General features: G+C 49.9%; 1 protein-coding gene across 1 annotated transcript; it reads right to left on the reverse strand.

Moving 5' to 3' along the window:
- Positions 1–720: 720 nt before the first annotated feature.
- On the reverse strand, positions 721–21,728 carry PPP5C (protein phosphatase 5 catalytic subunit). The gene is made up of 13 exons (XM_084814784.1): positions 21,585–21,728; positions 17,486–17,727; positions 16,190–16,337; positions 13,849–13,970; positions 12,345–12,410; positions 10,202–10,300; positions 8,328–8,433; positions 6,761–6,903; positions 6,570–6,657; positions 5,361–5,401; positions 4,428–4,606; positions 3,124–3,205; positions 721–2,934 (listed from the first exon to the last, which is right to left on the reverse strand). The coding sequence occupies exons 1-13, from the start codon at positions 21,712–21,714 to the stop codon at positions 2,872–2,874; spliced, it is 1,509 nt and encodes a 502-aa protein (XP_084670910.1). The 5' UTR covers positions 21,715–21,728; the 3' UTR covers positions 721–2,871.
- Positions 21,729–21,915: the final 187 nt, after the last annotated feature.

Below are 21,915 nucleotides of genomic sequence, written 5' to 3' on the forward strand. Positions count from 1 at the left end.
TGGCGGCAGTGTTGAGAACCCTCTCATCTCCAGGATGCCATACCATCACCATGTACCAGGGGAAAGCCCTTCCCCAACAAATCTGTATCCCAATAAGCTGTGACTGTTAAGCGGAGGCCCAATTAGACAAGCCTTGATTAGACAAGCTGGAGGGGTTCAGAGCAGGGCAACAAAGATCATCAGGGGACTGGAAACAAAGTCCTTTGAAGAGAGACTGAAAGAGCTGGGCATGTTTAGCCTTGAGAAGAGAAGGCTGAGGGGAGATAGGATAGCGCTCTTCAAGTCCTTGAAAGGTTGTCCCAGAGAGGAAGGCCAGGATCTCTTCTCGATCATCCCAGAGTGCAGGACACGGAAGAATGGGCTCAAGTGACAGGAAGCCAGAGTCCAGCTGAATGTCAGGAAAAACGTCCTGACGGTTAGAGCAATATGACAATGGAACCCATGACCTGGAGAGGTGGTGGGCTCTCCCACACTGGAGGTATTCAAGACGAGGCTGGACAGCCATCTGTCGGGGATGCTCCGACTTGGATTCCTGCATTGGGCAGGGAGTTGGACTCGATGGTCTTGTAGGCCCCTTCCAACCCTACTATCCTATGATTAGAAATAAACAATGAGCACACAAAGTGTGTGTGTGTGTGTGTGTGTGTGTGTGCGCGCGCACGTGTGTGTGTGAGTTAACAGTTTGAGAGGGAGAAAGGAAAACTGAGCCCAAGCCAGGAAGTCTTTCAATAGTTACTTTATTTTAACATCTTTTCGTTTAATTACAGACAGTAAAATAGCTCAATAGGTAGGAGGGCGAGTGGAAAGGGAATCCTGGATGTATAAAAACCCTCCATGGTCAGCATGGAAAAAAACAACATCCAAAGTGATTCTGGAATATTCGCTGGTTTCTCTTCTTTTCGGCCACAAGGAAATAAAGCAGCCTCGTTTTGGTTTGGGAAAGCTGAAATGACAACTCCTTCCCAGAGCAAGAGCAAGAATGGGAAGTCTCAAGGGGGGGGGGGGAGAAAAAAGTGAGAGCAACCTAAAGGACAGCCCCCCACACCCCAGTGTCCCTTTCCCAGTTCCATGGGCCTTTGACAAGGGCATGGGCCTTTGACATGGGCCTTTTTCCTTCCCTGCCTACATTTTCTGTGGCTTATTTCTGGTGAAGAGGAAAACAACAGGTTGGACAGGGGAGGGAAGGAAGGAAGGACAGACAATCACCCACAAAGAAGTCAGGAGCCAAAAAGCAGACACAGCTCGTCTCTGCTGCCAGGCTGAAATGACTGGGACTGGTGTCTCTCTCTCTCTCTCTCCCCCCCCCCCTCCCCCAAGGCCACTGAGATTTCAAAACTGGAAGGTCCCTAGAAAGCTGGTCAGAGGATCCAGAGCTTCCCAGAAACTTAGCAGGAGCATAAACCAGACTAAGAGGGCTCCTTCCAAGGCAGTCAGAGGGAAGAGAGTTCGAAGGATCTCAAGAGACTTTGGAACCAGATTCCCCAGGACAACGGTGCCCCAAAGCCTGCAGACCTTAGGGTCGAAAAGATGTAAAAATGCCCAGATGAATTTTCCCTTTCCCAAAATACCTACAGCACCAAATCCTAGAACAGAGGTCCAAAGACAGATTTATGAGGCTGGAATGCTGGGGTGGAGAAAGCCACAGGGCAGCACAATATTCTTCCCCTTCCGAAACACCTCTCTGCCTCCACCCAAAATTACTTAGAAGTTGGCCTCCTGCGGGGAAATGGAGATGCGATGGGGAGGAACTAGGAATGGCAGCGAGGAACAGGTTGCTGGCAGGCCAAATTGGGCCATGGATAAGTTGCCCAGGACCGTGCTGCTCACCTAAGCACTTGCCACAGCTGGCTTTGAGATGGAAGGAGAAATTCGTTTACACACACACACACACACACACATACTCTCTCTCTCTCTCTCTCTCTCCCCCCGAATGCTCTCATCCCAGACATGCTACTGATGGTTTCCCTGTCCATCCCAAGACAGATTTCCACACCTGCCTGGATTTTTCACACTAGGACAGCTGTGAACATACCAATGGCAGCAACTAAGTACATATTTGGGCGGGGGAGGCAGGTAAATGAGGCACTGACCTGTGGCCAAGCACCTTTCCTGCCAAGAGAAGGCAGACCTCAGGTTTACCATGGATGGGCAGTGCCTCCTGGAAGAAAAGACACAGTCCTTCACCCGAACCTTTGTTTCCTGCTTGGGACTGGTTCCCTGACCTTTGACTGCCTAGGCTCAGAGTGGGCCACCTGAACCTTTTCTTTGCTACTATACTATACAAATGCCATCCCTGGGGGCAGGGACATGGATGGGGTACTTGCACCTCTCACACTGTCAACCTCCGCCTTCCAGGACAAAGGGCACCACAGCGGCCGACAACGAGAGCATTCCCCTCTCCCCTCAGCCTGCGTCTGGGAAGGCAGAGTTTGACCAAGCGGGAAGAGGAGGGTGAAGAGCAGCAGAAAGATTGCAAATCAGAGAAGATAGGGAATAAATACAGTCTTCCAATATATTAAAAAAAAATCAGTCATTTCCAACACTCTGACTGCCATTTCCTCCTGTGTGCGCATGCGACGTGAACGAGTCAGACAGAATGGGCCGCCCTGGGCCAGAACCTGCTTTCTGGCTATGGGTGTTATTCATACACAACCCTCAGAAATCCCACCCCTGTTGCAGATGCTCAGGCGCGGCCACATTCCCTCCCATTCACCTGCCCCCAAAATAACCCCTGCTTTGTAGTGAAGGCTGATGTTGGAAGAAATGGTAAAAGAAAAAGAAATGAAGAAGACCACGGCCGTCTGCCTAGCGCAGGGGTCTCCAGGCAGGAGGGAAGAAGGGTGAGGGCCAGCAGAGGTGAAGGAGGGCAGCTTACATCATCCCCAGCTGCAGCAGCGAATTGGCATACATCATTGGCTTGACGTTCGGATGAGGCTGGGAAAGGAGAAGCAGCCGGGTTAGTGAACACACCTTCTCTCTGACAGAAACCTCGCCCAGACTGCAAAATGCCTGGACAGAGAGCAGAAGGGAAACCGGAGGGCCGGTGCATGTGTGTTTGCAAATGCAGCATGTGCAACTGATGGACACGCCGCCCCGGAAGTGCCCTGTGGGACGAAGACTCACCACTGCTGTGAACTGGTGGAATTCTGGCCGCAGGTCCGAGCCTTGCAAGTGGATGTAGGAACCTTTATTGCCCATCTGGTCACTGGCAAGAGAATGTCAAGAAGTGGTTAGCGCAGCACTGAAGACAGACAGAGAGAGAACCAGCCAGAGAGAGGCAAGAGCCAGTGTGGTGTTATGGCTGGACTGGGAGACCTGGATTCTAGTCCCCGCTCAGCCATGAAGCTCACGGGGGGACCAACATGCAGCCCAACCTACTCCACAGGGTTGTTGTGAGGATAAAAAAAAGGAGAGGAGCAGGAACATGTACTTGGGACTGTAACAAACAAACAAACAAACAAGAGGGGACAGCAGGGGAGGCATAAACACATGTTGTGTGGGTAACAGGCTGGGGAAAAAAGCATGGCAGAGCCATGCTTCCAAAAATGGAAGATGGCTTCCTCCTCAGGGGCTGCATGTGGCCCAAAGAATGTCAGCTGCTGTGTCCTCCTGGTCTCCCCCCCCCGACCTCCCACTGATTCCTGCCACACTCATGGAGGGACAGATGCCTGTTACTGCTGGACCCAGCTCTCACTGCTGTGGTCAGCCCATGCCAGGGCTGTGCCTCTTCAGACTGCTGGTAGGGGGCTCACAGGACTGATGTCCCTGTATACGCATGAAATCAAATCCCTGCATATAGAAAAACTAGCATGTCAGGGAGAGGGCAAGGCTTGCACCCTTCTCCCTGCCATGCTAAATTTTCTGGGTGCAGGGAATCGGTTTGCTTGTCTGGATGGCCATGCAGTCATGCAAGCCTCCACCTGCCGTCTGAAGTGCTACAGCCTTGACAGTGGTTGACTGCCTCAACAAGAACTAGCCCTTGGGGAAAGCCCCTTGCACCTTTCCCATCCCCAATGACAAGGAACTAACTCCTCTCTCCCTCTCCCCCCCCCCCACACACACACGCCTCTACGAGGGGCCATATCTCAGAGTCACAGCATGTGTTTCGCATGCAGAAAATCCCACATTCATTCCTTGGGATCTCCGCTAAACGGACCTTCTCAGGAAACAGGTGCTGGGAAAGCCCCCAGAGAACCGCTGCCAGTCAAAGGAGAGTTCGCACTCTCCTGATGTGTGGGACTACAACTCCCATCATGGCCATTAGGGTGATGGGAATTGTAGTCCAACACATCTGGAAGGCGCCAGGTTGGGGAAGGCTGAAGAAGACCCTCAGAGGAAGGCAGCTCCCCTGCCTGAGGAGGCCCTGCTACCTTCCCACCTCCCTGCAAGCAGGCAGAGTGCCCACAACGCCACACGCCCTCACTCACCAGTAGTTGGGGGCTGAGAAGACGGTGACGCACTTGCCGTCATGGGCCACCTCGTAGCCCTCGGGCTTGACCTCGTGGCTCCGGATGATATAGTCTAAATGGTTGCGCTCCAGGAAGCTTGTGGTAACATCCGGCCCAAACTGGCAGCTCACACCACGCTTGCTGATCGACCGGCCATCCTGAGTGAGATAAACGAGGTGAAGGACATGGATGGTTCAGCGATGGCAAGTCTAAGAGGAGGAAGGGGTCCTCTTTTCTTGCCCTTGTAAACATAACCCCTATACTCCTCCTGAAATGACATTTTGGCCGCCAGCCCCACTCCCTCGAAGAACTGATGTTTGGTGGAATCATAGGAATGCACGGGAGTCTGATCGGCAACTAGTCTAGACAGTGGTGGGTCAAGTACCCTCCCAAATGTTACGTATAACAGCTCGGGGATGGGAAGGGGAGAGGCACAGCCGAAGCGGGGCCTGCCTCCCCCGGCATGCTTCTGTCTCTGCCATGCAGACTGAACCTTTCCCCAGTTCAGTCCTTGTTTGTTATTTTGGGGTCCCCCCTCCACCATCGCAGTATGTGGCTGGGCTGATCCATCTGACGGGCTCGAACTACCGCCTTCGCATGCACCTTCGTGTGGAGCTTCTGGCCCCTCTTTGCAAGATAAGGCAGGTCTGAGTTGGACAGGGGAGGTGGGCAAGTTCCTGTGGTGACTGCCAGATGCCGACAGTTAAAGGGGTGGTCGAAGGAGGAGCCAGGGCCCTATCTAGGGTAGCCTGAAGACTAAAGGAGAGAAATGGCCAGCTTGGACAGGCAGGTGCACCAAACAGCAACACCATTCCAAAGATGCCCAGAATCCAGACAAGGCCAAGCAGCTGAGCCAGGCGAAAGGAAGCGTGCAGGCAGGGAGGTCCCAGAGGTTGCCAAAGCAGGACTCACCTGGGGCTGAGGATCTGACCAGAGTAAGTCGCACATGGGACCTGCCAATGGGAAGGCGAGCAGTCAAATAAAAACACAAGGAGGAAGGGAAAGCAAGGAAGGGACGCCGAGTGGCCTGGTGCTACCCGATCCTGGCTACCAGCTCTTAAGAGGCCTGAATATCCCGTCCTGAAGCTCAGGCCTTCTGCTTAGCCCAATCTGCAAGGGCCCTGGGCTCCCCGCTTTTTTTCAAGCGCTGCTTCTCCATCTTTAAGGACAGACGAAACTGCACAGACGTGACATGTGAAGCTCTCCCAAGCACTTCCTCTCTCTGCCAGGAAAGCTTTGCCTGCCAAATTTCTGCATACCCAGGCTGCTAAGAGGCACAGGGAGCGACACCAGGAGTGAAAGTTGCAGTGGGGGGAGAAGAAAAAACAACAAGTAGGCTTGTGTTGTTCAGGTGATTAAACCAGTCAGATTAATTGATTTTAAACATTCAGAATTAACATAAATGTGCCTCTGATAAATCAGCCAGCAATTTTTTTAAAAAATAGATTATTTGTATTACAGGAACTTCTAAAAGCCACAGATGACAAGCACCATCTTAAAAGAGATACTCCTGAAAGAAAAGGGAAAGTGAGATGGTGCCCGCCGTAACTCAAATTACATGTGTGCCGTCTGAAACTGGTGGGCAACTCTGGGAGCTCTGGGGGCCATTTTCGCCCCAGACGGTTTGCCCCCCCCCCCAGGATGCCCCCCAAAATAAATAAATACATGGTGGGGGAACGCCATCTGTAGCTGCTACGAAGCACCCAAGGTGTCACGTCTAGCTTATTTGCAAGGGAAACGTGACCCTTTCGGTGGTCTGTAGCAGTTACGGATGCCATTTTTTCCCTTAAAAAAATAATCATTCTTTAAAAAAAAAAATCAGGTTTGCCCAAGTTCTGTGGGGGCTGCAACGGGAGCCCATGCATTGACCACCCCTGATCTAACCGCCTGCCCCCCCCCCCCCGCAAAGTAGGCTTTTTTGTTGTTTAGAACTATTGTATTGTTTCCTCACGCACAAATAGTGTGCGCATTTAATCCATAAATAGGCTAAAACTAATAAAAATCAACCCACGAAGAAGACATCTTTCCCTGCGTGTGACAGCCCCATAGGAACAGAGAATGGCCCACACCAGCCAGAAGCACCACACCCCGGCCTCCACCAGCCCACCCCTCCACACTCACCCGAATCTGGAGGTTGCCGGTTTCTCTCGATCTTCCGAATATCATCTAATGTTACGCCGTCTTCACTGAAGAGCCCACCGTGCATTATCTGGTGGAGAAACAATGGCCAGTATCAGCAAGAAGCATCACCAAGGAGCCCCCTGTGGACTTGCGCCAGCCCCTCCAGCGAGCCCAAATCGCAGCCTCCTTACCAAGACTTTGCCATTGATGCACTGCGCCAGAGGCAGCCACTCAAAGACCTCGCTGAAGAGCTCAAACATCTGGGCTGTGTATTTGGCTCTGACCTCTCCTTCAAACCCGTAGATCTGATTCATATTGTCGGTTTCATGGTTCCCTAGAGGGCAGGAGGAATCAGGAGAAATTACAGGTCACAATGCAGCCTGCTTTTTGTCTGAACTAGCTTGCTTCCTTCAGGCAAGGGCTGCCCCCCTCCCCGTCCAAGAAACCTCCACGGCCAGGTATCGGCACAAACAGGATTGGCACAGCTGCACAAGCAACCTGAGCGGCTGCTTTGCAGAGAAATCTCTTTCGGGGTGCCAACAAAACCGTGCTGCGCTGTCCGGCAACACCACAGAGGATGCAGAAGCACTGTGCTTCTTGGACTGGGCGATGCAGCCACTGGGGCAAAGTCTCTTGAGCCAGCCCTGCCTACAGGCTCCAAAGAATAAGGGAGAGAACAACCAAAAGGAACACAAAGCCTGAGCTACGAGGCTGCCTTAGCAGAGTCAGACCACTGGCCCATCCAGCGGAGGACCATCTCCCCTGAGTGGCAGCCGCTCTCCAGGACACAGGGGGTCAGAACACAGGTCCATCTAGCCCAGTACTGTCGGCGCTGCGTGGCAGCAGCGGCTCTCCAGGGTTTCAGGCAGGAACTTAAACCATCAGGCGGGGCATGCGTTCCAACACCTGGGCTGCACCGTGGGGGAAAACGAACAACCACCCAGAGACATGAAAACGTTCATTTTTCTAAGAAGTGCACCCCCAAGGCACATTTTCAGTGATGGTGCCCTCCCTGGAGAGACTTGCCTGGCACCTACACTGTGGTCTTTTTCAGTGCCAGATGAAGTAATCTTCCCTTCCTTAAAGGCAATCACAGCAGCAGATGCACCATTCCAGAGAGGTTTCACATTCTTTTTGCTTTTTATTATTACATTTATATTCTGCCTTTTTTCCTCTTGCAAGGAACCAAAGAAGGCTTACATGGCCTCCTCCTCCTCCTCCTCCTCTTCATTTTAATCCTCACAACAGCCCCATGAAGTAGGTTAGGCTGAGAGTCAGTGACTGGACCACGATCACACAGTGAGCTTCGTGGTCCAGTGGGGACTGGAACCCAGATCTCACGAGTCCCAGTCCAACACTCTAACCACTACACCACACTGGCTCTCTCCCCTGGCACAAAATAGAGCTAGGAGAATATAACAACATCTATCCCTGGAGCAAAACACAGTATCAATGACTTACAAATGTGCATTTGCTGAGCTAAAGGTCATAACAAAAGGCCTTCAGGAGAGGGTGCAGGGAGGGCAGCCAGAGGTTTTTGGTTTAATTATTTGAACTGGACAGCGTCCGTAAAATCTTATGCCAAAATAAATTTGTCAGGCTTGAAGGTATCACAAGACTCTTCATTGTTGTTATTTTAAGGCACTTGATAAAGACCAGGCAAAAGAGGCAATGAACAAGTGCTAGGTGAGCGGACAGATGGGAAGGAATCCTGCCCCTTCTTTCTCTGCTGAGCTATTGTGGGGAGGAGGCCCTTACCTCGAAGTAGGTGGAAATGATCCGGATATAGCAGCTTAAAACCAAAGAGCGTTAATATCACCTCTACAGAGAAGGAGCCACGGTCGACAAAATCCCCGTTGAATATCTGCAGCAGGGAAGGGGTGTGCTCAGGAAAAAAACACTGTCCCAGTGGGAAACTGCAGTCTTTCCGTGGCTGACCTGTATGCATTTGCTTGGTTCCCCCAGCTTCCTTTCTCTCATTCTGTGCCTTGTGAGGATCTTCCTTCTCAAGACATGCTGCACCCCACCCAGAGTTCTCGAAGCCAAGGTTCACACAAATCAAAAGATGGAGTGGTGAGAACTAGGCTGAGATGGATGGTTAGCTAGATGTCAAAGGTGGGCTAATGCTGGCTGCTCCCAAGGAACTCACAGGGCAATTACAAAAGTAACTGAGTGGGCCAGTTCACATGTCAAGCCAATTCCTGGGTTGTTTAACCAAGGGATAGGTGGGGCCACATGGCAGTGCGTGAGCTTCTCCCTATGTGCTCATCACTTCTGCTTTCAAACACCTGTAATCAACAACCCAAGAACACTCTGTTCCAGGGTTGTTATGGGACATCTGAATCCAGAACTCTGGGATGTTTAGGGGTTAAACAAACCATAGTTTAATCCAACAACAAACCATGAGTGATGACTGAGTAAACTCTGGGTTGTTTAACCCCAAAACAACCCAGAGTTCCAGGTTCGGATGTCATGCTCCTGGGTTGATGATTTAAGTGGAAGCAACAAGAATGCGGGAGGTAGTGCTGCCACACCTTTTCCTGGGTTAAACAACCTAGGAATTGGTATGATGTGCAAACCCGGTCAATATTGCTATGTGGGGGAAGAGGATCCTGCCCTCAGAGCAAAATGGGTGGAGTAAAGGTCAGCTGGATGAAATTCCAGAACATTCCAACCCCAAGAGTTTTTCTTCTTATTATTTATTACATTTCTATACCGCCCCAGAGCCGAAGCTCTCTGGGCGGTTTACAAAGGTTGAAAACATTAAAAACACAATATTCAAAATTTAAAAACATGAAAAACATACAAACAGACAGTATACACAGAGACAACATATATCTAAAAACAGCTTTGAGCAATCCACCAAACAAACCCAAGATCAATTAAAACTCATCACATGCTGCCAAATGCCTGGGAAAAGAGAAAAGTCTTGACCTGGCACCGAAAAGATAATAACGTTGTCATGGCAGCTCTGCAGACAGGCTCTAATCCAGTAGCCTACATGGAATGTTGGGGAGTCTCAGTTTTCATTATTTTTAAAGTTGTTCACAAAGAAAAATCTGAACACCTCTCGACAACTATATGCCAATGTGGTCAACAACCAGGTGGTTCAGATTAGGCTTCTAGCCATCGGGGGACAGAATTCCTTTATATTGCCCAATCTTTCCTAGGTCAAGCATGAGGCAACTGCAGAGTATGAACCAAATTCATCCCCACTGGGAAACACAACTGCAGACAGTCAATGAGACCATCTACAACTGGCCTACAATTTTCCCTCTAACGATTGATTGATTGATTTCTATACCACCCAATAGCCAAAGCTCTCTGGGCGGTTCACAAAAATTAAAACCAACAAGCACACAGTAAAACAATGTAAAACATTAAAACCACAACAAATAAAAAGAAACCTGTTGGTCCCAGCTGGCCAGCTCCCTCACACTGACTGTCAGGAGAAGGGGGAATTGTGGGGAAATGCAAGCTGCTCCTTCTACTTATCCCCTTAAGACGCCCTTCTCTTTCCCAGGGCTCCCAGTCTTTCCCTCCTCCTCAGAACTTGTGGTATTTGCCATTCCATCTAAGGACAGAAACAGATCTATAGAAGCAACCCAGAAAGAATGACCAAGAAAGGATACATATGGATTTGTTTCTGATGGCAGCCCATTCAATTCAAATATATTCAGAAGGTCGTAGTACTGCCCGTGGGTGTCTCCACAGACAGTAATTTTCTCTGTCTAGAATGAAGAAGCAGGAACATAAGAAGAGCCATGCTGCATCAGACCCAGGGTCTATCTAGTCCAGCATTCTGTTCACACAGTGGCCAACCAGCTGCCGACCAGGAACCCACAAGCAGAGCATGAGTGCAACAGCACCCTCCTGCCCAGGTTCCCCAGCAACTGGTGTACACAGGCTCACTGCCTCTGGTACTGTAAGTAGCACATAGCCCTCAAGCCTAGTAGTCATTGATAGCCTTTCCCTCCAGGAATTTGTCCAACTCCCTTTTAATGCCATCCAAATTGGTGGCCTTGACTACATCCTGTGGTAGTGAGTTCCATAGTTTACTATGCACCGTGTGAAGAAGTCCTTCCTTTTATCTGTCCTGAATTTCCCAACGATCAGCTTCATAGGATGACCCCAGGTTCTAGTATTTTGAGAGAGGGAGAAAAATGTCTCTCTATCCACATTCTCCACACCATGCATAATTCTGTAGACCCCTATCATGTCTCCCCTTACCCTCCTTTTTTCCAGGCTAAACAATCCCAGCTGCTTTAACCTTCTCTCATAGGGGAGATGCTCCAGCCCCTTGATTATTTTAGTGGCCCTTTTCTGCACTTTTTCCAGCTCTACAATATCTTTTTTAAAGTGTGGTAACCAGAACCATACACAGTATTCCAAGTGTGGTTGCACCACAGAGAAAAAGAACAGAAGAAGTGTAAAGCTAAGCCAAATATGCTTATTTATAATTATCCCTGGATAATTCTTCTCCCACAATCATTTCGGTGAGGCAAGTATAGGGGAACGTGTGCCCCAGGCTCATTAGTAGGGGTAGGGTGGGGAATCCTCTTTGGATTTTTCAACTCAGTCACATGAACATCTTCACAAATAGCATAGGACTCTTTAGGAAAGCAGGGTAAACTTGTGGCCCGAAATCAAAAAAAGAACAGCTGCACCAATTGAATTCCCAAAGCATTTCAATACAGGTCTCTATCAACGGAAAAACTCTTAGGGACTTTTCTGGAAGATTCCCTCTCCCGTACTTGTTCCAAAGAAGAGTCTTCTTTGGAAGAAGTAAGGGAGAGGGAATCCTTGAGAGAAGTCTCTAAGTTTTTCTTAGAGAATTCAATTGGTGCAGCAGTTCCTTTGATTTTGGTTTCTAGCCTCACAGCTGTTTTTTCTGATCCCTACTGGTACTGCTGCTTGTCAACTTGTGGCCCTCTAGATGTTTTGGCCTAAAATTCCCATCTGCCCTCACCGTTGGCTATGCTGGTTAGAGCTGATGGGAGTTGCTGGCCAAAACATCTGGAGAGCCACAAGTTTCCCATGCCTACTTTAGGGGACAAGCAGGCCACAGAATGGGCTGCTTCCTAGACAAAGGGCAGTATCCAGTGCTAGTTGTACTTAGAGGAGACCCATTCATTTCAATGGGTCTAGTTGAAGTAGGACTACCATTGGCTACTGCCCAATGCCTCCACTCTACTTAGCAGGACCCACAGCTAGCATGGCGTGTGCAGAATTTACTTTTCGGTCCAGGTGACCCCAACCAACCTAAACTCGTTTCAGTGTTCTGGCCTCCCTCACAGAGCAACAGCACTGCAAAGCGTCTGACAAATCCCCCAAAGAGTCTGAGGCTGCTCAGAAGTTATTCCCAGTCATCCTCAGAAGCAGTAAAAGCCATGAGGGCAGCCGGCTGGGGGACTCTGGGAGTTGTAGTCCAACACATCTTGGGGATACCAGGTTGGGGAAGGCTGGCTTAGGCCTGTAACACAGATACAGAAGTTGCTGCTGCAGCTTGCGGAAACAGCAGTTGGGTCATGAGAAAACAAGGTGGGACCAAACTACTAGGAATGGGGGTGGGGGGAGTCTGACTGGGCTTTGTCATTTTCGTACTGATAAAAGCGTATGTTTCTTAAGGCTGGAAGATACGGCACAGGCACGCAGGTACCTTTATAAGACAACTGGATGATTCCCAAGAGTTCTGAAACAGAGTATTTGGGGAGGGTTGGAGCTATCCCTGGACCTTCTCATTTGGAAACTTTAGGGACAAGGAGACACACTCACCTCTTTTAATGCCGTTTCTACTAGGGTGGGGAGTTTTGATAGCACCTCTTTCGTTTGCACCAAGATCTGCAAGAGGGGAAAGAGAAGTCAGTGAGAGAGCAGGCAGGGTGGGGGTGGCAGGGAGATTAACAGAGAGAAATGTGTGGCGGTGTGCAGAGGGGAGTCAATAGACATTCTAATAGGTATGGCTTAGTTCAGCTTTAATCTGGAAAGTGTTACAAATCTGAGATTAAACGTAATAATAGTGCAACAATATCATTACAATATTGTAAACCAAAGTCTTTGTGACCACAGACAATTTTTCTTAAACCAAAAAAATAAAAAAAAGTCCTTTGAAGGCTAACGTCTGCTGAGGTGGACATTAGTCCACCAATGTTCATGCCATAACAAATGTGTTAGCTTTTAAGGTGCCACAAGACTCATTGTTTTTGCTGCAACAGACTAGCAAGGCTCCCCCTTCAGAAGTACCAAAAAAAGGAAGAAGAGGAACAGCCCTTCTCCATGAGCCCCTGCCAAAGGAAATGAGGCGGGTGGCTACTAGGGGGAGGGCTTTTTCTGCTGTGGCACCCCGGCTCTGGAATGAGCTCCCTAGTGAGTTTCACCTGGCATCTACATTGTATTCCTTTCGGCGCCAGGTGAAGACCTTTTTATTTTCCCAGGCATTTTAGCATTTTAGTTTTCTAAACTTTTAGCTTTGCTGTTTTAAATCTGTATTTTAAACTCCTGCACTGCTGCTAGGTTTTATTGTGGTTGTATTGTTATATTGTGGTTTTAATGTTCTATATATTTTAAATTGTTTTATTGTGTGCTGTTTGGTTTTAATTTTGTGAACCGCCCAGAGAGCTTTGGCTATTGGGCAGTATAGACATGAAATAAATAAATAAACAAACATGTGTGAATCATGGTGCCTAAAGGCTAAGAAGCCAGGGTGTCTGAGCAGGGATCCTAGTGATTGTGGCCTCTTCCACCTTCCTTCTCTCCTCCCATGACCCCCAACTTCTATTGCCCTGATCTTTTTGACCATGAACCATTGCCACAGAGCACAAAAATATCTGCTTTGCATAAAATCTTCAGATTGATGGATTTGGAAGAGAGATACTGCTGTTCAGACCATGTGGACAGAATCGTGTAAAATCATCTGCCCTTATCTGCTGTGGAAAAGTCACAAGGGCAAGGTTAATGGCACTATACAAGAGTAACTGATGGAAACCTCACGTGCCTGTTTGAAGTGAGTGCGAACAGCCCACGGGGATATGTAGTCTCTGTGAGATGTACCTTCAATTATGGACCAACTGCAATGGCTCCCTTTTACTTCATTTACTTAAGGCAGCCCTGTGAGCCTCTGGCAACATCTCAGCCTGGGGGAGGTTCATGGTGCCCTCCTTGCTTCTGCCCCGAGACCCGTCTACAAGCAGGCGTCAGTAACCCCGCGTCCTCTCTGAATTCAGCACTTCTGCAGCCGTGGCAAGGGAGCAGCTCTCAAGGAAGAGAGGAGGAAGGTTACCTGATAGGCACATTTCCTGTGGAGTTTCTTTTGATCCTTGTACCACTGCATTAACTCCTTCATGAACTCAGGCGTCACTTTCCCACTGTCCAGCTTTGGGCCGCTGTACTCGTCCTCAATGGCTGGGGAAAGCAGAAGGAGCAGGAAGGCTGAGGTGAGCAGAGGAGGCCAGAGGCAAAACGGGCCTAGCTTTGCCCACAGGTTCTGTCCTTCGACAGACAAAATGGCGACCTTCCACTGGGTCTTACAGGGGAGCCCCAGTGGAACGCTTCCGTCACCTGTCCTTGCCTTCACATTTCATGAATGGCCACAGGCCAAACGGACCTGGGCGGCTTAATGCCTTCCCTTCAATGACATCAGGATGGAAAGGGAACCGGGCCTGCTCCCTCATTCTTTACAGAACGCTTCCCCCTCCTGCTCCAATACAAGGGTCTCTTTCCAGTGGACCAACAGTTCAACAGCTTTTAAACCTCCCACTCACCTCACCTCATCTGCTGAAGAACCCCTGCATGTTCTGAGGCACGCATGCAGGGACACGGGGGCTAGTCCTGTTGGGGCCCCTCAGCCTGTGCACACTGAGCATGCACCAGCAACACACCCAAAGCTCCCCTGCAGAGGAAGCTCAGCAGAGGTGGGCCAGGTGTTCCAGGGAAGCTCCCCCATTCTTAAAGATATTCTCCTTTAGGAGCCCCTGGTAAGCTGCCCAAGAATCCCACAGTTCCCTGGGACAGAGACTGAGGTTCCCTGCAATAGACCATTTCTGGTCTTCCAGAGTGTGGGGAGGGCCACTGAGTCCCCAAATCATCTGTGCAAACACTTGCTGGTAACGAGGGAAGCGCATGGCGGGTGGGTATGCAGATGTACATCAGGACAGAGCTGCTTCCACAAAGTTTGGGTGCTTTGCCATGACAACTTTCCTGTAATTGGGCTGGACTGTCAACCTCAAGGCATGGTCATTCCTGTCCCTTCATCCTCTTCTCCAGCTTTCCTTGAACACATGGAAGTGGGGATGCCATTTGCAGAAACCTGAGACATTCCACATTCATGGGGGTCCAGGATGCGACCGTGCCATAGCTTAGTCCAGACGCTGGGATTAAGAGAGCCCTGCTCGTGCCAGCAGCCAGCCCACTACGAACAGCAGTCTATTTATTTTTAATGATTAAGCCTTTCCATGCTGAGATCTATTTATGATCCAAGATTCTGATCTATTTTGGGCCCTGGCAGGAAACCTTGGCGCAGCCACCCGTGTGAAATGGCATTAGTCACCAGCATGAGGATGGCAGGGCTCCCTTGGAAAGGAGGGATGCCATGAGAGGCAGAAAGCCTGACCCTTCTCACAACCAACTGTTTCCAGCCCAGTCTCTAAGCAAGTCAGAATGGGTACAAAGCCACCCAAGCATGAAGGGGCTTTCAGCAGCGGCCTTAACCCAAGGAGGTTAACACCCTACAAGAATAGGAGTCCTACTCATTGTTGTGATTTATAACAAGCTGGATATTGTCCTCTATGGCCTTAATTTCAGGTCTCTCCACTTCTGGGCATTGTTCCTTGTCCACAAGGCTTGCATTCCTCATTCAGACAGTGGTCTGGGGAACCCTGGATTTTCCATTGAAGAGATCAATAGCAGCAAAGCAGCTTGCTTATTTTCCTCTACAGTGTGAGCCGGAGGGGTGCGGGGGAAGAGATCAGGTGTTTTCTAGAGCACACACGAGCTACAGTGAATTCCAGCAGACTGAGCCAGACCTCGGATCATGCCCCAGAATCCTCTGCAATACATGGGATTTCCATGACAAATATGCAGGGATTCTTCAAGGGCAGGTCAATGTTGAAAGGATACTCTTGAGCATAGAAAGTTTGAGAGCCACTGTTCACAAGTCCAGCAGCAAAGGTATCTACTGCTAACACAGATCCGACAGCCCTGGGCAGAACCTGGAGATTAGCAGGAAGCGCAGGAGACAACTTTGATTTGTGAGCCATGTCCCAAATCAGGGAACAAGCAAGGGATGCCTGGTAACTGGGCCCTCTGGCTCATATTCAAGGGCAAGGGCACAGAAGGGCTTGTTCCTGTCCCCAGCAACTCTCTTCCTTTGCCCTTGAATGCTGCCACACAGATTTGGTCTCCTTACTGAGCACGGCCAAAACGCCTGTCAGAACTGCACCTGCCAGCAAGCTTTAGCAATGGGGGGTGGGGGGGATTAAGTCCCTCCGAAACCATCACACCAAGCCAACAGAAGACATGCAGCTCCCTGCAAGGTCTCAGTCGCCTTGGGGCACACGGCCTCCAGTCATGCCACAGCCAACCCCCTCAATATTCCCTTGTACAGTTCCCAACACACAACTTACTCATGCTCTCTATGTCCAGGGAGTCAACCACAGAGCGCTTGTGCTCATCGCTGGCAATGGCCCGCTCGAAAGCCTTCTGTTTCACGATCTTGTTGCACTCCTGGTACTTCATCTTGGCATCCTTATCGTTTGGCTTCACCTTGACAACCTAGGCAAAGAGGGAAGGTGGGGGGAGAGGAGCTATATATATATTTACACGTAGTTATTGTTTATTCGGTCAGTCGCTTCCGACTCTTCGTGACTTCATGGAGACCCTCGTAAATTTGTATTCGAGCATTTGCATGTAATATCTCTACATCCCTTTTCCCCTCTTGCTCTCTCACACACATCATTCCAAGGCACATTCACTACTGACATACCCCCTTCACACTCACACGGAGATGCCTAATACTCTAGTTGTGTGTCTATTCCCTCATCTGCTAAATCCCTCCCAGCCAACAACATACAGCCCCATCTGTCTCTAAGCACTGTGAGCTGCCAGTTGTGTTTTTTTTTTAACTTCTGAGCTATTTGAATGCTCACACTCATTCCACAACACCTCAGCAACTAAGCCAATGGTTCAGGTAGGCTCATGTCAGTCAACTGAAGTTACAACTCATAGCCAAAAGCTATTAAGATTTTAAACACCGCAGTCTGCATTTACTTAGGGGTGTTGTATTTATCTTTTCCATTTTACTACATTTATTTGATTTGGGGGATATGGAATGCTGGGAGTTGTAGTCCAAATTCTTAGAGAATTGAAGAGGACTGGAGAAAGAATGGGGGCAGGGGTCTTCTCTCACTTTACACTGGAGTTTGTAGAGCATTAAAAAAACAGGAGTCTCTCACGCTGCTCAAGAGACTCCTGCTGTTTCTTACTTTGCCCATACCCTAGTGCAGCCTTCCCCAATGTGGTGCCCTCCAGATGTTTTGGATTTCAACTCCCATCAGCACCAGCCATCATGGCCAAGGTTCAGGGTTCAATGATGAGGGTTGTAGTCCAAAACATCTGGAGGGCATCAGGTTAGGGAAGGCTACCCTAGTGTAAATGACAGAACACCACACTTCTGCTATGAGCCCTCTGCACACCCTGGAGGATGTCTGGGGATTTGCAGGGGGGGGGTAGCGATAACCACAAATAATTGCTGTCTAGAAAAACTAAGCCAAAATCTGTAGACCCGTAACATATTATTCAGAGCTGGCTATAACTTTGCAATTTAACTCCATGCAAACCAACACACTTCCCTCTTGTTGTGGCAATCCTAGACGCTTAAGAGGAGTGAGGAAAACCACATGTCCATCCTCCTCCTCACTTACCGTCTCATAGTCCCGCAAAGCTGCCCTGAACTTGCCCAGGGCCATGTTGCTGGTGGCCCGCCTGTAATAGCCTTTGATGTATTTTTTGTCCAACTCAATGGACTTGGTGGCGTCAGCAAGGGCATAGCCATAGCATTCTGTCCGCAGGTAGGCCAGGCTCCGGTTGCCATAATAGATGGCGTTGGTGGGGTTCAGTTCAATGGCCTGGGTGTAAAACTTCACTGCATTCTCATAGTCCTTTGCTGGGAGGGGAGGGTGGAAGGAAGGAAAGCCATAAAAAGAGTCGTTAGCAGAGAACCAACACAGGAGCTATAAGCCACTTGATGCCACAGAGCCCAGAGCTGTAACGAAACAGAGGTTGTGCTCACACAAGCAAAGGTAAGGCATGCGATGCTTCTTCATGGTGGTTCTCCTGTGCCATTTACACAGAGGAGTACATTGCACCTAAACAGAACAAGGACTACAGAGAAATCAGGTCAGGATATCCCAGAGTTCTCCTCTCCTCTGCTTTGTCAAGAGGAAGAAGCATCCCTACAGGATCCATGGGGGGTGGGAGCGCTACTCTGGAGCTGTTCACCTGGCAAACAAGTACAAAGATGCACATTCTGATTTAAAGAGGAGTCTGCACTCCAGCTCTCTCCTTTGTCAGTGAGTGACAAACGTTGTCTACACACAACCCAAGGTCACTTCTGGATGATGACAAAGGAGATGGTTTTGCGGCAAGGGTGGGCAACTTGCGGCCCGCCAAATTTTGGGCCAACTCCCATCAGGCCCTAGCCAGCATAGCTAATTGTGAGGGATGATGGGAGTTGTAGGCCAAAACATCAGGAGGGCCACAAATTGCATTACCCCTGCCCTAGTTCTAGCAGCACCTTGCATTTCCCACAAGAGTCAGGAAAGGCCTTCAGATGGGCCCTCCACGCTCTTCTCCTCCTCTTCCCTCCACGGAGTCCTGATGGAGGGTAGGGGACTGCTGCCCTGCAGAAGAAAACCCGCTCCTGCAGCACTTGCACCTGCAGCTTTCCATACAGAAAAGCTAGCCTGGACCCCTCCCCCCTGCCCAGTGTTTTCTTCTCCTTTCTGATCAGGCTCAGGCTGCAATCCTATACACAGTTACCTGAGAGCAAGTGCCACTGAATTCAATGGGACCTACTTCCATGTACACAAGCATAGGACTGTGCTGTTAAGACAGCGCTTGGAGGTCAATGAGACCAAGGAAGGAAAAGAACTGCTGTCTCTTGAGGCACCTGGGAGGGACATTCTCTCATGGACAAACAACTCAGTAGACGAGCCTTCCCCAACCTAATGGCCTCTATGGTAGCTGGGGAAGATGAGAGTTGTAGCCAAACACATCTGGAGAGCAGCAGGCTGGGGAAGGCTGCAGTAGATGTACAGACTTCTCTTGACAGAGTAGCACATACCCCAAGTTCTATCTAACCTCTTTCTGAGGGTATATTCAAAAACACATTATGTGGATTATTGATTTATTTATTTTATTTGTACCCCAGCTGCCTACCAAAAAATGGCACCCAAGGCGGCTTACAAAAACTATTAAAAATGATTAAAACAATAGAACAATACATTAAAATACAATAAAAACAGAACCATTACAGAATAAAATCAGCACCCAACCCACCATTTACAGGCTGAAGGCCTTCTTAAATAAAGCAGTTTTTGCCTGCCAGCAGAAAGACAACAGAGAGAGAGGAAAGCTAGCCTCCCTTTGGAGGAAGTTCCACAGCCTGGGAACAGCCACCTGAAAGGCCCTCTCTCAGCTGACCACCAAAATCTGCCTCTGAAGGTGGTGGTCTCAAAAGAAGGTCTTTTGAGGTGGCCTCTTCAGAAGATCTTAAGAACTGAGCAGGCTCATATGGGAGAAGACTGTCTTTCAGGTAGCCTGGTGCAGATCATAACCAGCATAACTTTATAGATCATAACCAGCACTTTGAATTCTACCTGGAAACAGACCAGCAGCCAGTGAAGCTGTTGTAACAAGGGAGGGAGTCACATGCTCCCTGTAACCGGTCCCGGTCAACAGTCTGGCCATAGCATTCTGGACCAACCAAAGTTTCTGAACAGTTTTCAAAGGCAGCCCCATGTAGAGCACATTACAGTAGTCCAAATGGGATGTAACTGAGACACATGTGACTGTGGCCAGATCAGACGTTAGTTATCCCTTAATGCATTTAACCAGCTTTCTGTACCCAATATCAAAGTGACAGGAACGTAGCAAAACAAGTGGGTTTTCTTATACTTTTCATGGACATTTGTAAATGAAGTGGGGAACCAGGGATGGCGATAAAGCTAGGCTGGTTGCACAATCAAATTGCCCCCTGCCAAAAAATTACAAAATATAAGTTAATGTATGTATTGTCAGTGATGCTAGAAGCAAAAAGCACATTAAACAGAAATAACTATTAATGTGAACCTAGGGTGAGATACCACAGATTACATGACAAAGTAGAAAATGAACTAATTATACTAGAAAACAAACAGAAATGTGCACATTTTTATATATGGAACTCCCCTCTCTCACTTACATGCATCCATAAAAGCCAAAATTAAATACAAACTAAGAAGCTACAAAATTTCTTGCTTCGGGCATAAATCAGCATTGCCAGGGATTAAAGGAGAGTCACATTCTGGAAGTTGGCAAAGATGCTAACAAATGCAGAGTCCAAGAGGCCAGAACTGTTTAATTACAGACCTTATCATGAGGATAAGTATCCAAGGGAGCCAGTCTTATTCACCTTAGTCATTCACCTTAGAAATGGCAAACTGATGGTTCATGTAAGGGTGGTTCTAAATGGATTTAATCCTCCCAAAAAAGCTATTGAAAATGAATCCTTATCAGCAAAGCCATATACCAAGTCACCAGCTCCAAGGAGCTGCAGTGGATCTAACCTGTTGTTCAGCAGCATCCCCAAAGCTCTGCAAATCCGCTGTTTTGCTGCTGTTGCTGCTACCTCCAGAAATTATGATCCCTTTGAATGGATCACAATGCTTTCCCTTGAACAGATCATTCTAGTGGATGCTTGGGCAATTTGTTGTGCTAGCACTGCAGGCTCACTGGGCACATGTCACAAGATGGAAAGCAGCAGCAGCCCCCTTGGACGTAATTAACAGACCACATGTAATGGGCGGGGGGCGGGCAAGGAAGTGACCCAGGCCAGGAACCCCCAACAAGTATTCAGGAATTTTAACTAGCCAGCCAGCCAGCGGACACCAAGGTCCTGAGTACTGCTAATTCAATACTCAAGTCATGAAAAGCGCTTTGCTCACGTAATAAGTGAAGGAGGGGCAGTGGTCCAGCTTCCCAGTGCCCCTTGCCTTCTCCCCCTGTGAAGGACATCCCTCCAAGCCGACCATGTTGTCCTTAACTAACCTTCTTCCCCCCTCTGCCCCACTCCCCAATGGCTCTCCAATCAAAAAGCCACACACACACACCTCTGCATCCTCTAAAGATGTCCCCTTACGCAGACCTACTTATCCACAGATTCACCCTCCCCCAAGAAGACCCCTGCCCACTGGCTCTTTACTGTGACCTCTAACCCACAATGACCCCCCACACGCACACGTACCACTGGTGTGCCGAGCGACGCTTCATTGCTGCCCGCTAACAAACCTCCTCCTGGGCAGGTTACTTATTCACTCTCCCACTGATGACACCCGCCTGCTCCCAACAGGGCACAATTCGAAGAAGCCCCTCCTCTCACCCCCCCCACCCCCTGCCCCATGAAGTCCCTCATTGGTTCCCTCGCCCCCACAGCCATCCGCATCCTCACGCCAGGAACCCCCTCCCTCAAGACCACCTTCAGCCCCCCCCCCGGCGGCCCTCCTTCAAGGAGCCCCTCTTCTCCCACTGGCTCCTTCTCAGACAGCCCCGCCCCTCCCACAGGAAACTTCCTCACTGGGGAAGCCCCTCCCTCGAGGAGACCCTTCTGTCCCCAGTAGCCCCGCCCCTCAGCTAAGCCGCCCCTCCCTCGGGGAGGCCCCGCCCCTTCCACCACTGGCCCCTCCCTCGGGGAAGCCCCGCCCCTCCAAGTGCCATGCCCCGCCCCCTCCGCCTTTCCGCTCTGCCCTCCCCGGCAGGCGCTACCTTTGAAGTAATCATTCGCCTGGGTCTTGAAGGCCTCGGCTCGCTCCAGCGCCCCCGGCTCGCCCTCCTGAGGCGGCCGCCCGGAGCTTCCTCCGCCGCCGCCGCTCTCCGCCCGTTCTCCCTCCGCCATCGCCGCCGGGCCGTAAAGCGCGCCGCCCTGACAACCAGTTGGGGGAGCACAGGGGGATCCCAGCAGCCGTCAAGCGCGGCCGTCGCAAACCACCACCTAGCGGGAAAAGAGCGGGGGCAGAGCCCGCGAGGACGTCAGGCGTGCGGGGGAGACGCGGCTCGTGCCGCCGCCGCCCATGCGCAGAGCCGCAGGCTGGAGGAA

This window comes from Heloderma suspectum, chromosome 10 (genome assembly GCF_057233095.1).
Source record: "Heloderma suspectum isolate Gila_16-S chromosome 10, 16-S_ref, whole genome shotgun sequence".
Lineage (NCBI taxonomy): Eukaryota > Metazoa > Chordata > Lepidosauria > Squamata > Helodermatidae > Heloderma > Heloderma suspectum.